Source organism: Anabrus simplex, chromosome 2, assembly GCF_040414725.1.
Source record: "Anabrus simplex isolate iqAnaSimp1 chromosome 2, ASM4041472v1, whole genome shotgun sequence".
Taxonomy (NCBI): Eukaryota; Metazoa; Arthropoda; class Insecta; order Orthoptera; family Tettigoniidae; genus Anabrus; species Anabrus simplex.
In genome coordinates this window covers 615775326-615788114 of record NC_090266.1, presented here as the reverse complement: position 1 = coordinate 615788114, position 12789 = coordinate 615775326, and the positions used below count along the sequence as shown (strand labels likewise).

Here is a 12789-nt window from a genome sequence, read left to right as displayed (position 1 = left end):
GGCCCTGCATTAGCCAAACATGTCGGTCCATTGGGACTCTCATCAAGAAACACCAAAGAAATATCTGCCTCAACCAGCCAGACAAATTACCAGTAGCTGAGCACGCCCTGTCGTGTCATGATGTTGTGTTCCAAAATGTTCGAGCTCTTACCCACACTAGACACTACAGGTCCAGGATTATACAGGAAGCTGTGGAAATACGTAGAAATCCTAACAATTTTAACAGGGACATCAGCTATCAATTAAGTAATACATGGTTGCCAGCTATTAAGGTCTTACGTGGGTAGTTCTCTTCCCTGTCCTTTCACTAACGTTATTTCGTTTTGGTGTTTTCCAAATTCATACGTTCCTCACCACCAGATGTTTCATTTCAGGCTTGTATCAGAGTCATAATTTCAAATGTGTGTACACCAGTTATACCCCAACTCCCATACCCTTTCTGATGGTGCTGGCAGCTGTACTGCGTACGGTGAGCCATCTGGTGACGAATGAACGTACCACTTACACTTCTATTACTAAAGTTTAAATTCAAACCTTCATTATTGTAGAAGTCTTCCTTGTAAACAGTCGAGATTTTCTTCTGAAGAAGCGGAGCAAAGTTCTCTGCGAAACATAAGGAGTCTCATCTTGTTTTCTTGACATGGCATAAGCCCAAAAGCCCATATCATGCCTACAAGTACGAGCCATGATAGCATCAATGTTAACGTGCTAATACTTCTTTTTTTAAAGACTTTTTTTTAGGAAAACTGAGCGAGAACTGCACCTCAGGGCTATGATACTGAATGAATGTTGAAAGTTTTAACATACCGTAGCTTTCTGTCAGTTTGTATGATTAAATGTGTCTGATGTATTATCGCTGATCTTGCTTTGGAACTTAAGATGCTTCATTTTAGAAATGCTCTAATACTTGCTACCTATCCCAAAATTTCATGTTATATTTTATAATTTTCAGGGCATATTTTATAACTTTTACAGTTTTTATGTCACATTTGCGAGCATATTTTGTACTTCCTTAAGTCATAAACTTCCAAACTCTAGTCGTTAGCAACAATTAGTAAACTGTAATGATAACAAATGGCTCCTGCCATGAAGCAACTTATGCTGTTGGTAACTGCACATAATAAGGGAGACTTAAATAAAGGAACTGTACGTAATATTTTCATATGTTACAGATGCACACGTCCAGGTTCACGGACCACATGGGATGGAGAGCCTTGTCCCGTACACCATATGGCCATGCCAGTCGGCCTACTCCTGCCTCCACCCCCGCCACTCTATCCGCTCGTGGCTATGCCTCCTCAGCCTCCACCAGTTTTACTACCTCCGATGTTGCGGCCTCGCCCTTTAGTAATGGCAGCTGATGTTCCTGCTCCACCTGAACCACTGCCTGTTCGAGATCCTAAGGTTTCTGTGTCACCATTACCACCCAAGGATGCCGCTGTGCGACCGCACTGTTGCAAAGGGAATATTGTTGTGTTCTGGATCATCCTGGCTATTATCTTTGTTGGGATAGTGCTTGGAGTCATTCTTCGTTTTGTTACTACTTAAATCAAAGTAGTTTGCAGGGCACATTTTAAGATAAAGGGGTTGTAAAAGTTTACAGCACATTGTGTTACCAGACACATTTTTATTACAGTCATGTGGTCTCTCTTTCTTTGTGTTTTCACTTAATTCTGCAGACCTGATTTTATAAATTAAAGGTATTGTGCACTCATAAAAAAAAAAAAGCAATTCAACTCCTCGGTGTGGAGGATGATAAATTCTGACTACTGTATAAGAATCTTATCCTACAAATTTCTGTAAGTAAAGGAAAATTGAAAGGATAATTTAAAATCCATCAAGTTCAACATCACAGAGAGAATCACCTGGCACTTCATTATGGCACAGTGTTGTTATCATTTATCAGTGAATGTTGCTTCAGATCTGTATTTTTACATCATAGCCTCAAAATTCCCACACAACACAGTTCTGGCAGGAGAAAAGAACATATCTCTTAAAGAAGTATTACTTTCCCAGTCAAGAATACAAATTTTGATACTGGCCATGTAAGCTCACCACTCACATGTGCAATAATGATGTCATTGTATTTAAATGTATTTAAATGCTTGTTTTGTCTTTAGTGAGATAAAGAAATGAAAATTCAGTCTTAAGGTTTTCATATAACATAGATTAATATTTAAGGATCCTAAAACTTTGAGATCAGTATTTGGTACATTTTCAAGGTCTTGAAGTAATAGGGGCGATTGGTTGGAATGTCCGACACTGAGCAATATCCAGTTCTGAACCAAATGAGCATCAAGGAGTGACTGGGCTCAGGAAGCCATTGTTCAAATAAAACCACCTTTCTCCAAAATGAACACTGCAACATCTTTAGCTGTACACACATAGTTGCTGGCTCCTTCAGCATGATGGAGAGAAGCTACGGTATAAACATGCCCTCTGAAGTTATTATTTGTTTGATATTTATACTCTAGTAGTAAATACGGTTAAACAGTTTTGTAAATAAAGTTATTTATTTAATTATTTGTGTACTTACTTATTTTCATGTTATATATTTAACACAATGACAACCAAATTACCTGAAGCCTAATCCATTGTATATGGTCAATGGCAAATAAAGATTCTTGATTCTTGATTAGAATTTTCAGAACTTGCCGAAACCAGTGCAAGGTTATATTTGCTGTTAGCTTTAAGTGCATGATCCTGAAAGTGAAACCTCACACAGCAGGCCATCAGTCACTGATGTCCTTTTGCATTCCTGGGTGATTGCTTTTGTCCTTGTTGACCCTTGCTGGAGTGAAGACAATATGCTCATCAGAATGATTATAGTCTCATATTCGTTGTTATTGTGATGTCCCTTCTAGTAGGAGTCTGTAACTGCAATTACCTGCATTACAACTGATGGTCTTCAGAAAACCTGGTGAGCTGCAATTTTATCTTGCAGAAGTTAACATGACAGTATGAAGTTAATGCAATTAAGCACCCTTAAACTTCCTTTCTAGATAAGTATTACATTTGAATTGTTGTCCTGTAATGAAATCGTGTGGAATATCTCATAACTGTTTCTGTCATCTAAGAAATTAGAGATTAGAACCATCATTGAACCTGCAAATTTTTTGTTTGGAAGGCTAGCTTTTAATGAACTAGTCACATAAGTTGATGGGAATAAAAGAAGCATCAATAAAACTGATTAATTGTGTACAGGAGTCCACAAAGTATACTTTAATCACTTTACTAATGTTTTTAAATGACTTCAAAACTAACGTGATCTTGGATTACTGGACCATAAGTATATCATACTTCTAATTTCTAATTTATTACATGACAGAAAACAGTTGTGAGATATTCCACATGATTTCATTACAGGACAACAATTCAAATGTAATACTTATCTAGAAAGGAAATTTGAAGTGGCTAAATTCTAAAAAAGGTAGACTGTAGTTTCAAGATAGTCATTTGACTCTGCATTTTTTGATGAAATCTTTTGCTCTGTGATGAAAACCACACAACCTCGGCCTCCTTGGCATTATATTCATGGAAATGCCGGTAATCAAAACATTTTGTAATATAGCAACACATGAAAATGTTTTCCCTCTTTACATCATCCCACCTCACGTAGCACTACAGTAACAGAATGATTTACATTTGAAAGAACTTCACATATTAGAAGAAACTTTTCAACAAACTGGTCATATCTCAGGACATCAATTACAATATTAGCTTCCATCTATGAAGCTTGATTTGTCTAGTTTAAATCAATGAATAAGGAGATAGAAAGATGTGGGGGACTTTCAAGTAGTCCTCGTATTTTCCAGGGATCAGATATACCTCTTTGCCAATCCATGATGATATAACCATATATTTTATCATTATTAACTTTGTAACTTACAGGGTGAAACACATTCTATGAAGGTCGATCAAATCTAAACAGGATTTTTGTTCCTGAACATCAACAGTTGGTAGGACTGGCCCTGCGCTTCTGCTATGGTTAGGCGGGACCCTTAGGAGTGGGGAGAGTGTGCTGTGAGGTATTTCCCGCTGTTTCGTCAGTAACGCTCTCGATGTCCACTGCACAACGCATAATTATAAGATTTCTTGCTCGTGAAGTAGTTACAGCGGCAGAAATTTGCCAAAGATTGACTGCACAGTTCGGTGGTCAAACATTGTCGAGGACGCGTGTGTTTGCCTGACGTAAAAAGTTCAATGAAGGACGAGAACGTGTGGAAAATCAGCAACACAATCGCCGTCCTTGGGACCAGCATTACAGTCGAAAGCATTCGTGCGGTTGAAGACATTACTGACGACGATCGACGGGCGACAGTACCAGAAATTGCAGAACAAGTTGGAATCAGTTATGGGAGCTGTCAAGTAATCATCACAAATGACCTACAGTTCCGTAAAGTGTGTTCCAGATGGGTCCCTCGCCTTTTGACTGAAAATCTGAAGTTGAGATGTTTGGAGGTCTGTCAGAGGCTTACAGCAAGATTTGTGGAAGAAGGTGATGCATTTTTGAGTCGGATCGTCACCTGCGATGAAACATGGGTCCACCACTACACTCCCGAATCCAAACAAGCCAGTAAGGAGTGGCAGAGGAAAGGGGAGCAGCACCAATGAAAGCTAAGACTCGACTGTCAGCTGACAAGGTTCTTGCAACAGTTTTTTTCGATCAGCGAGGCATTTTGCTGATTGATTTTTTCGCACGAGCGATGCACAATCAGTGCTGCTTACTACTACAAGCTGTTGAACAAGGCGAGGGTTGCATATCGCCGCAAAAGACGGGACCAACCGATTCGACAGGTCATCCTCCTCCACGAAAATGCGTGGCCCCAGACTGTATCTCTAACTGTCTCCAAGCTACAAGAAATGCACTGGACTACACTTGATCATCCTCCTTACAGCCCGGACTTATCGCCCTGCGATTTCCATTTGTTCAGACAAGAATCTCTAGGAGGGCAGCGATTTGAAGATGACGAGAGTGTGGAAGACTTTGTGCGCAACTGGCTGGTGACACGACTCTGTTCTTTTTACGATGAGGGTGTCAAATAGCCGCCCATATGCTGGGACAAATGCATTTCCACAGCAGGAAACTATGTGGAAAAATAAATTGTAACTGCCTTGTGTTTTTCAGTAAATTAATTTAAATACAAAATAAAATCCAGTTTATATTCTATATTCAATGCCCCCCAAATAAACTAAACTTTGTTCAGAGAATTGTCACTCAATGTTAAGATTGTGTTTGTCAGGAAAATTCAGAGGTCTCCTTTGAGCTTTCAATTATTGCTACCCGATAATAAGAAGAAACATATATTCCACAGAAAATATGCTAAGAAGTAGCTGTAAGAATATCAACTTGAATTCTTGTGAAAATACTACCATCATTTTAGCTTGTCACAAAAATGTTCCATAACATAAAAATCCATAGAATAATACTTTGTGTGCATTAATCAGAGATATGACCAATATATTTTCAAAAATAATTAAATATATGACTTTTAAAGCAAAATTAATACCCTACAAACCTCAATGGGAAAAGTTTATATTTTTACATACTTTTATTTAGAAATGCAAATAAAGGCAACAGAAAAATCACAGTAGCTTCTAGAAATCTGCTCCCCACTTACAACTGTAGAATAATCTGTAATGCCATTCCATAGAATTTGTTCACTTACTTTTTTTCTTAAGTTAGCTCTTACACACGGAGTAGATAACTGGCGGTATTTGCAATTTTCAGATTAAATAGTTCATAAACTACTTGTACTAGAATCCTGAAAAAGCACCATTAACATTCTAATTTAGTCTAGTTTTATTTTGTTAATGTCAGTAGGTATTGTTCTGTTTGAAAAATGTAGCTTTCTAGAATCAATTCACATTCTAGTAATTATTAAAATCTATGTAAGGGCCGTGTATATTAAAGAGTAATGAATAAGTTGCAAGACTGTGAGCAACTACAAAAAAAGATATAGACAATGTTGGCTTTCAAAACTTGTGTTAAAAATGACGACCACCAGCTTCATCACAAGCTTCCAGTCTGCCATGTAAAGAGTTATGCACACGTTCTAACATTTCATCAGAAACTTCAGCACAGGCAGCAGCAATATATTGTTTCATATCATCTGGTGTAGTACGTATGTCTGTTACGTATGTCTATTAGCTTTCCCGAGACAAAAATTCTAAAGGGTTGAAATCTAGTGAACCAAGGTACTGGTCCTCTTTGTCCAATCCAACGATTTGGAAATAATCAGTGAACACAAGCTGTAGTATGTTGTGTACTATAGACGAGACACCATGCTGATAGCACATGTTTCTCTTAGTCTGCAAACCTATTATATCTTTTAGCGTTTACGTGTTCGTGAAATTTCTACCTGTTAGTCGCTGAGGGCTAGTTCTGCTCCTGCTATGATTGTAACAAAATTAACATGGATTGAAAGATTAACAGAGTTAAATTTATGACCTTTACTTAGAATGTCATGTTCTTTTTCATTAAAATGAACATTAGGGAGGTTGATACCGCGTGACCGAGCTCGATTGCTGCAGTTGCTTAAGTGCGGCCAGTATCCAGTATTACAAGTCATTAACCTCATTTTTTGGTCCGTATTGACGACAGTAAATGCATACAATTTCCAGAATATTCGTTTAATGTCAACCTAGTCAATACTTACAATACCACATTTTGTGGTTAAATAATTATAAAAAATAGACAGATCGTGAATATGTTTCGCCTTTCCTAATGGGCATCATCAGCACAATGGATAACCTTAAAACAAATTATTACAATTAAGACTGTTTACAACTATTAGTCATATAAAATTGGAATGAGATGTTGTGATATTAAAAGTTATTTTCGATATCATGATAAAAATGTTTGATGTCAATATTACAAAAACAAGTTAAAACAATTGTAGTACAATTTTACAATATTGTCTAAAAAATATTTGTTAATATTGGTGAGAAGTTTGTCAATCGGCATTCGTCTGGAATTGAAATGGATTCTTTTCTTTTAACTTTTGGTGAAAGTCAATATTATAATCGTGTTCACCAGCAAGTAGAATTTGCAGAATAGAATATATAAAAAATGTATGTCCTATGGTAGAAAATTAGGTCAGGAATGATCATTTGGTGTTTCTTCTTGAGTTAAATTGGTTAAAATCCATTCAGGTAAGAGTACGTTAAAATAGAATATACATTGAAAATTTTATCTGATGTACTGGTTGAAATATCTATCACTTTGACAGTAGTCTTCCATTTGTTGTGTAAATCTCTGTGGTTAGAATGTTGATAAACTGCAAAGAAATATAAAAACGCATTTAATGTGTATGTATATAATGGATGTGGTTGTATAGTGTTATGGGTTACGTAAAAATGTATACTTACTCGAATGCCGTAGAGTGGCGATCTTGTTCTGTTATTAGTGTTAGTCTGACTGGCGTTCCTGCTGCGTGTGTTGTATGGGTGTGGCGGAGGGAGGGGAATGGGTTGAGGGAGGAAAGAATTGGGCGGAGTAATACATACTGGTATCGGTACGGGAGGGGGATTGTTCGGAGGGGGAATTGTAGGTTTAGTATTCGAGGGGGTAGATGGAGTTGTTGAACTGGCAACTTTTAATATATGCAGAATTTTCTTTTGATTTGGGATAACTGTTTTCAATAAACTAGGTATTAATGTGTGTAAAGAACTCTTAATCTCCGTGTCATCATTAAGGTTATGATCTTTATTAAACGTTTTGTCCAGATAAATATAAATATTTTCCAATTCATTTAGTAATTTTCCCTTGTTAGTATTCCTTATTATTGTCAGATCTTTTTCTATTGAGGTAAAATGGTGGCCCGTTTCCTTCATGTGTATTTGTATTTGTTATGTTTGTCTGCATTGAAATGTTCCATATACCTTGTAATAAAGCTTCGCCCAGTCTGGCCAACGTATGAATAACCACACAGCAAACATGTCAACCTGTATACTCCTGAACTTAAATATTTGCTGTTACTATTATTATTTATTTTATTTTAATTAAAAAATATGTTCTGGACTATTTTCCTGAGCAAAGAGCAAGGAGAAAGATTCCATCAATATCTACAGGAAGTGGAACGCAGATATCAAGGGAAATGGAACAAAAATATGCTGGCAGATTACTGCTGGTTACTAAAGAGAGAAGGTCGAACTACTCGTCACACATGAAAAGCAAGGCAAAGACATTTCTTATACTAAGGTAGGACATTATAAAATTGAAACCGTAGACTTACCATTCTCAGTATGTTATGAGGCTTAATGCATGGTAAATTTTGGTCCATTTGGCTGTGTTTTACTGCAGATCTGTTAACACAATACACTATGTATCTTTATATTATGTTCATAAGTATACCAGTGTAAGATAGGAGTGTTCAGATGGGTGAAAATAATAAGAAAGAAGCGTTCTTTACATATGATAATAGTAATCTTGCATGTGCGCATGCTGCATATTCATCAAACTTTCACTTCGAATTTGCACAAAAACCTGATGTAATAGGGAAAAACTGACTTCAGTTCCAGAATCAGCATGCCCGAAATATAAAATCACTATGTAAACTTCATGCAATGATCAGAAAGTTTGATTTTGCAGATCAGTGTTATTGGTCTAATAACAGTAGGAATCTCAGTTATGTGAATTTTAGGCACTGCTCTAGGTGATTGAAGTCTCAGGTTCATGGCAGTTAGCTTAGCAATTTCATCTTCACTAAGAAGGAATTGGGTATTTTTGCAGGATATTTTTGAGGTTATTTTGTATTTTGTTAGTGGATCCTTTTAAATTTAATACAATTATTATCTCATGAAAAAATGTTCAGTTTTATTGACATAATTGTTTTTTGTTTTAAGATGACCATAGTGTTACCTTTGTCAGCCTTAGTAACTGTTCAATTGTTATGTTTAATATTATGTTTTAAATCGTTTATCTGTTCTATGGGCCCAAAAAATTTCTTGATCTTTTGTTCACTGTGAACCTTAGTTAATTTTTCTCTTTATTTCAAACCTAATCTAATCCTGTTTGTCAAAAGGTATGTCACTGAGGGTTAGTTCTGCTTCTGCTATGATTGTAACAGTATTTATGTGGATTGAAAGATTAAACCAGTTAAATTTATGACCTTTACTTAGAATGTCTTGTTCTCTTCCATTGAAATGAACATTAGAAAGGTTGATAACGGGTGAATGAAAGGCATGAGTGCTCAGTGTTTGAGAAGCTGAGTCAGAATTTGGGGCATGGCTTGATTTCAGGTTTATAAGGTTGTCTAGTTACTTATTTATGGTTTGTTGTTTTTTAACCACTCACTCATTTTATATTTAGTCAATTCAGGAATCTTAGTGAAGTTACCAGACAGTAAAATAGTCACTTTAATGAGCATGCACAGATGGATCATTACGCCTGCATATGGATTACACAGCGAACGAGTCCCATGCTCAACTGCATGCGCACTGCATCTACGTGAGCATAAGGCAGTAGCATTAAGCAAGACATTGATGTTTCAAGTGGACAGTGTACGTCAACATGGGAAGATGAAATGATGTGACAGAGTGGCAAAAAGGGGCAATCGTGTTTGGCCATGCCCATGGCCATACAGTGCGTGAAGTTGCTGGATTTGTCAGTGTTTTGCAGTGTACTACATGTTGCCATAAAACACGATGTCACAATTGTGGTTGGAAGAAGATCCTGACTGAGAGGGACTGGAAATGCGTTTCATGGCTTGTGAATCAGAATCGCTTCCAAACCCATCAGAAATCACTGCAGTGAGTGAATGAAGGTCCATCCCAACCTGTTAGCGAGATAACATCGCAATGGGAAATGCATGCAATGAACCTTTGGAGTCGGTCACCCTGCAAGAGTCAAAGATAAGGGTAGGGTTTTCCACCTGGGATTTTTTATGTTAAACCTCGCAAGAGGTCATTGTTCACACGCACATAAAGCTGCGTGTCTTCAGTGGGCTAGAAATCATCGAACGTGGACAGTAGCTGACTGGCGGAAAGTAATGTGGTCTGATGAATCACGTTTTTGCTTGTATTCCAATGACGCATGTTGTCAAGTGCACCGAAGGCCAAATGTAGCATTTCATCCTGGATGTGTGCAAGGTCAGGTTCCAGCCGGAGGGGGGTCTGTGATGTTTTGGGGGTGTTTTTCATATCATGCCTTGGGTCCGCTGACTGGGGTGATCACTAACATGAACCAGCATGTTTATTTGAACATTCTGGATGATCAGGTGTTGCCTTCTAGTCAACAACTGCATGATGAGTATGCTATTGATACCCCGATTTTTCAAGATGACAAAAGCAAAGTTCATCGGGCTGGATGCATATGTGACTGGTTTTATGAACACTCCCCCATCCTAATACATCTCGACTGGCCTTAAAAATCACCTGACTTGAACCCCACTGAAAATCTGCGAGACAGGCTGGAACAACGGGTAAAATGCCAACATCAGCATCCCCAAAATTTGGTGGAATTGCATGATAAAATCCTGAGCGAGTGGCTTAACCTTGTAGTGATATACCTGCACAGCCTTGTGGAATCGCTTCCTAACCGAATCCAGGCATTTGTCAAGTCCAGAGGCAGAGTTACACGGCATTAAATGATGCTTGTAATGGTTTCTCCATAGGTGACTCATTTTTTGTCTGGTGAGCTTATAATGGAATTAGAAGAACCTATAACAATTTTAAGTTTTCCCTAGATAACAATTTCTTTATTTATAATGACTGCATTTATCAACAAAAATAGACTTCCCACGGGCTCACCAGCGTCAGGTATTCTTGCAGATATTTATATAGACAAATTAGAAAAAAACGAAGATCAACAACAAACATTTGTTACTGGTATAGATATGTTGACGATGTGTTTGCAATAGCTGATCAGCAGAAAATGGACAAAACAACCACCTTAGATTTCCTCAACTCTTTAGATCCTTTTCTTAAATTTATTTAATAGTCTGAAATGAATAAGTCCTTGAATTGCTTAGATCTGAAAAATACTAGAAATCATAACAATATCTACAGAAAGCCCATGCAGACAGTTGATAAAATAAAACAGGACTCTTTTCACCCTTATTCACATAAGAAGTCCTCCTTTTTATAGTTTAATTCATAGAGCTTTAAATACCCGCTTTCTAAAATAGATTATATGAAAAAATTAATACAATCTATGAAACAGCTATAAAAAATGTTTATAGCAAAAACTTTGTGAACAAAATCATCACCAAGGTGAAGAAAAAACTTGTCACCACTGTAGAGAATGACTGAACAACTTCTCTACGGTACGATTGGTCATGGCAAAAGGCCTCAAGGTGCTCCTTTGAAACACTATAAAGACCGGCTTAAGAAGACTATGAATAGCACCAACATAAATGCTAACACCTGGGTAACAACTGCACAAAACCGTGTTCTATGGTGCAAAGCCACTGCAAAAGGTGTCTCACTGTTTGAGCAGGTATGTCGCAGATGATAAATTGAAACATATAAAAAGCGGAAACTACATCAGATCCAACAACGTCCCTCACTCACCTTTAGATGTGACTTGTGTGGTTGCATGTTTCATGCAAAGATTGGCTTGATCAGCGACATCTCCACAGAGCCAACAGTCTTTAAGAGGAACTGCAGGAGAAAAACGTATTCTGGGAAACAAAGAGCGGCCGATGAATCTCCAAGTTACCTTCAAGAACAATAACACTAATGCTAGGTTACTTTGTAATACACAAGTTATTATTACTATTAATAATAATAGTAAATGAAATGCAATTATAGTCAAGAAAGTTATATAGTCAAACAGGTAGGAATTTCAATACCTGCTACCAAGAACATGTCAGTGCTAAAAGATATAATAGGTTTTTCGCTATGAGTGAGTACATGGAGGACTTCAATCATTCCTATACTTCTATTGAATATAACATGGACACTAAACGTTTTACAAAAAAGCAAATTACTCAATATTTGGGAAGATATCCACGTACACTTACGAGGAACGGTACGAAGTCGGACGGCGAATTTCGATTTGATGTTTACATATTCGTGAAGGTCTTTTTAAGCTGAAACAGGTAGTGGAAGTCTAATTTTTCGCTGGTTCTTTTTAAGAGGGCATTTGGAGTTGGCGGTGTGCGCCCTGAATTGTACAGTACATGCTGGCACACGTCAGCACTCACTGCCAGCGGCTGCCCTGCTTTGCCATCCCTCTTCACTCCTTCAGTTCTCCTCTGTCCCCCACCACATACGGCTGCCAACAGTTGTGTATATGGGACGGCGAGTCCTATTCTATTAGGTCAAGTTCTCCACGACTGATGGCCATTCCACATACAGGAGATCGCATTGGATTATTTACTTTGTTATGGCCGCTTGCAACATTGCAGCTCTTATTAATGCCTACGGTGTTAATATTCAGGAAGCTACAGAGCTTTCTGATGAAGAACAAATCATGTATATACAAATAAAGACAACGTTTGATGCAATTTTGGAGGGAAAATGCAAATTTATTCAGGAGGAAGAAGCCGTTTTCGTTGATTCAGAAGACGAAGATGGCGTTGAGAAGGGGACGTCACCGAAAAAACGCAAACACGGAAATGAGTTTCATCTGTAATGTTTTAATTCACACAATTTTATTCCCAAGTTTCTACAAGAATGTAAATTTTATTCATAGCAAGTACAGTTTCATAATTTTACGTTTTTATTTTTGACATTTTAAAGCAGCAGAAAATGGCCTAAAGAGACCGAAACATGTACTTTGTTCCATTTCAGATGCTTTTGCAATGGTAAATCTTATAAAGTTGTAGTGGGTCTGCTGTCTGT

At 37.5% G+C, this 12789-nt stretch overlaps 1 protein-coding gene across 3 annotated transcripts in view; it reads left to right on the top strand.

The window, feature by feature from the left end:
• LOC136862959 (cleavage and polyadenylation specificity factor subunit 7) overlaps positions 1-2508 on the top strand; it is a 126531-nt gene extending 124023 nt beyond the window's left edge. For all 3 annotated transcript variants that reach the window (XM_067139256.2, XM_067139255.2, XM_067139257.2), the window contains one exon: positions 1173-2508. In XM_067139256.2, the coding sequence (XP_066995357.1) occupies positions 1173-1548 (376 nt within the window). In that variant the 3' untranslated portion in view covers positions 1549-2508. The remainder of the gene's footprint in view (positions 1-1172) is intronic.
• Positions 2509-12789: the final 10281 nt, after the last annotated feature.